The 4,328-nt window shown below is 35.5% G+C and overlaps 1 protein-coding gene across 1 annotated transcript; it reads left to right on the top strand.

Moving 5' to 3' along the window:
* Nucleotides 1–324: 324 nt before the first annotated feature.
* LOC127702844 (histidine-rich glycoprotein-like) lies at nt 325–3,825 on the top strand. Its single transcript, XM_052207148.1, has 2 exons — nt 325–342; nt 3,193–3,825. Exons 1-2 carry the CDS (start codon nt 325–327, stop codon nt 3,823–3,825), a joined length of 651 nt encoding a protein of 216 aa, XP_052063108.1.
* Nucleotides 3,826–4,328: the final 503 nt, after the last annotated feature.

Consider the following 4,328-nt stretch of genomic DNA (forward strand, 5'->3'; position numbering starts at 1 on the left):
GTAGTTCAGTGGTTGTCGTTGGTTCATGGCTGTCATATTTGTTTTTCGTTAATTGTTTTGTTATATATTAGGCGTTTAGTTTTTTCTCAATTGTATTGTTTCATATTTTTCATATCGGGGCGTTTTAAAGCCGACTATACGGTATGGGTTTATCTCATTGTTAAAGGTTGACTATAATAGCTTACATCCACTTAATTTGAACTTTGGTGGATAGTTGTCTCGTTGGCAATCATACCACATCTCCTTTTTTTTTACATGTATACTTATAAAGCAGCAATATTTTGATATTGAACGTTATACTAAACAACATTGTAGTAGGAATGTATGATTGAAAAGAAAGAGGTATGATAAAATGCTATTATTTTGAATTGAAAGTTGCAAAAGTAGTATATAAGTATGCAATCCTTTCAAAATCATGTTAATTGTATCTATCAATGAATAGAATATTATTTTTTTCACTTTTGCACAGTATTGCATGTTATTGCTGATTTCACTGTAGCGTCATAGATCGGTTATGATTGACTAATTTGCAAAAATGATCTATTTGACACAAAGATGGACGTTCTATTTCTTACTGGGATTTTTTCTTTAATAAGGTGATGTTGCAAATATTCCTTAAGGGAAACATTTCAACAATCGTAATTGTTGTAAAAATGTACATTGAAAGCACCATTTTAAAAGAACTTCGAGAAAGTTCGGAAAACAGACGATCTTGCTTCGGAAGTTGAACATTAAACATGGTTGTAATCAAAAACGTCATATACATGAATGATGAACATATGGTTAATGTCACCTGACCATACGTTGATAGTAAAGCAAAGGATTCAAAATAGAAAATGGGTAGATATTTTACATGTTAATATGGTATAATCGTGACTTTTGCTAACTTCGCCAATGAGAATGACTACCCACAAATAAAGTTACTTAAAACGGCCTATATCATGGTGATCCCATTTTTTGTGACGTCAGCTTTCTTTCTAAAGTAACATAGACAAATGAATTCAGGAGAGATATGACACAATACACCACCATTAGCATTAACATTCACCATGTCATTTGTTTTCTTGTAAAAACGCCTAACTGGTTTCTGGGTCGATGAAATCCCCGCGACTACGTGGTTATCAGCTATGAATTTAGTATCAACACGATCGGCATACAGTGAGTAAGACTGCTTGACAAAACATGTGTTAAAATGTACCACTATTGAACCTTTTTCGACTCATTGCCGCTTATATTTACACATTTCTGACTTTGACAACAAGACATTTCTACGAATACTCCGAGCGGTAAAGGATATCCCTTCACTTCAGAACCATTAAATATTAGTTTTATGAGATCGCCCATTGTTTCAGTTTTTTTAGTTACCTTTTCCTTACGTGTATGCATGCATTTTGTATGCAAAAACATGCAATTTTGGTCCATTTTGGTTCAAACTTTACTGTTGGGTGTCTGGTTTTCATTGTAACGTTGTATCGTCGGTACTCTCTATCACATCTCTTTAGATGTAGTATATGGAATAACGTAATAGCTATTGGTTAATATCATCAGGTGCAACTTACAATACAATAATTAAACGTATTTATATAGCATTGTTTTCTTTTATTTTCCATATTTTTTACCCTTGGGAAAATGAGCGATTACATAATAAATTGCGTGGTAGTTCATTATTTGTGATATATGACTTAGTAATTTACAAGCCTCTACATTTATAGAAAAACAACATGTAGATAACGAATTTCGTTAGAGTTCATTATCTTCTGATCAATGTTTGTGATAGATGATTTCGTACTTTAAAAGCCTCTACATTTATAGACAAAAAACATCACGAAGATAAAAAATTGCGTGATAGATCTTTGTCTTCTGATCATTGCTTGTGGTCACAGATGATTTAATACTTTCCATGTCTCTATATTTATAGAAAAAAAACATCACGAAGATAAAATATTGCGTGAGATTTCATTATCTTCTGATCATTGTTTGTGATCATAGATGATTTAATCTCAGTAGTCAGTACTTCGGTACTGACATGATTTATAACAAACTTTTCTTAAATTGTCTGTTTATAAATTTTGAAATTATAAAAAACTAAGGTTTCAACTCCCTCAGGCAAAGTTGACCTTAAATGAATTTGGCTATTTGTTTTAGGTATTTTTGTTATATAGCTCTTCAACTTGTTCGGTACTTATACATCCCTCGGATTTCAAATGTTTGGCATTGAGCGTTCCTGATGAAGGTAAATCCAGAAAAGCGCTTCGGACGCATGAAATTATTAAACATGTTGTTTTCAATTTTTTTAATACTTTCCATGCCTCTACATTTATAGAAAAAACATCACGAAGATAATAAATTGCGTGAGATATCATTGTCTTCTGATCATTGTTTGTGATCATAGATGATTTAATACTTTCCATGCCTCTACATTTATAGAAAAACAACTTGCTTTTTGTCTTAATTGTTAATAATTTGGAATTATAGTGTTGTTTGTTCCTGTACACTAATTTGAAGAAGTTTTTGGATGGCTTCAATTAAGTCATCAATGACTTAATATATCCTTAGAATATAAACTGCTTTCTACCAATAACATTGTAGGATTTCATGTGTCTTAATCGCGTAGACTATGTGTAACACATGTTCTTAGTAAGAGATTATCCTGTTATCTACATATATTTTAGAACAAAATATTTCTACAAAATACTGCACTAAAACATATACCGTTCTCATTAACTCGTTCACAATGTCCCGAGATACAAATATACGACTTTGTATTGGATGTATACTGGTGATGTGCAATAAAGGGAATGATCCTTCAAGAGCACATGAGTTTGTCTAGTGGACTCAAGTAGCTTAAACTTTAATGGACTTTCTCTGTCTTTTCATCTGTTCGGTGTTCACTTAATTTACATTGAAAATATATAAGAAAATCATAATGAAAATACTTCTGAGGTTTTAGTCACGTTGAAATCTCGTTTGGAAATTGTTTCCAAAACATGTGATACAAGTGGAAAATATCAATGATAATAAAAAATATTATAATCACCAGAAAGACAGACGACATCATCACTAGAAAGAGAGACGACAGCATGATCAGAAAGATAGACCACATTATCAGTAGAAAAACAGACGACATCATGACCAGAAAGACAGACCACATCATGACCAGAAAGAAAGACTACATCATGACCAGAAAGACAGGCGACCTCATGGCCAGAAAGAAAACGACATCATCACCACAAAGACAGACGACATCATCACCACAAAGACAATCGACATCATGACCAGAAAGACAGACGACATCATGACCAGAAAGACAGACGACATCATCACCAGAAAGACAGACGCCATCATCACCAGAAAGACAGACGACATCATCACCAGAAAGACAGACGACATCATGACCAGAAAGACAGACGACATCATCACCAGAAAGACAGACGATATCATGACCAGAAAGACAGACGACATCATCACCAGAAAGACAGACTACCTCATGACCAGAAAGACAGACGACATCATCACCAGAAAGACAGACGACATCATCACCAGAAAGACAGACGACATCATGACCAGAAAGACAGACGACATCATCACCGGAAAGACAGACGACATCATGACCTGAAAGACAGACGACATCATCACCAGAAAGATAGACGACATCATGACCAGAAAGACAAACGACATTATCACCAGAAAGACAGACGACATCATGACCAGAAAGACAGACGACACCATGACCAGAAAGACAATCGGCATCATGACCAGAAAGACAGACTACATCACGACCGGAGACAAACAACATCATCACCACAAAGACAATCGACATCATGACCAGAAAGACAGACGACATAATGACCAGAAAGACAGGCGACATCATGACCAGAAAGACAGACGACATCATGACCAGAAAGACAGAAGACATCATCACCAGAAAGACAGACGACATCATCACCAGAAAGACAGCCGACATCATCACCAGAAAGACAGAAGACATCATCACCAGAAAGACAGACGACATCATCACTAGAAAGACAGACGACATCATGACCAGAAAGACAGACCACATCATCACCAGAACGACAGACTACATCATGACCAGAAAGACAGACGACATCATCACCAGAAAGACAGACGACATAATGACCAGAAAGACAGACGACATCATGACCAGAAAAACAGCCGACATCATCACCAGAAAGACAGAAGACATCATCACCAAAAAGACAGACGACATCATCACCAGAAAGACAGCCGACATCATCACCAGAAAGACAGAAGACATCATCACCAGAAAGACAGACGACATCATCACTAGAAAAACAGACGACAGCATG

This window comes from Mytilus californianus, unplaced genomic scaffold (genome assembly GCF_021869535.1).
Source record: "Mytilus californianus isolate M0D057914Y unplaced genomic scaffold, xbMytCali1.0.p SCAF_5, whole genome shotgun sequence".
Classification (NCBI taxonomy): Eukaryota; Metazoa; Mollusca; class Bivalvia; order Mytilida; family Mytilidae; genus Mytilus; species Mytilus californianus.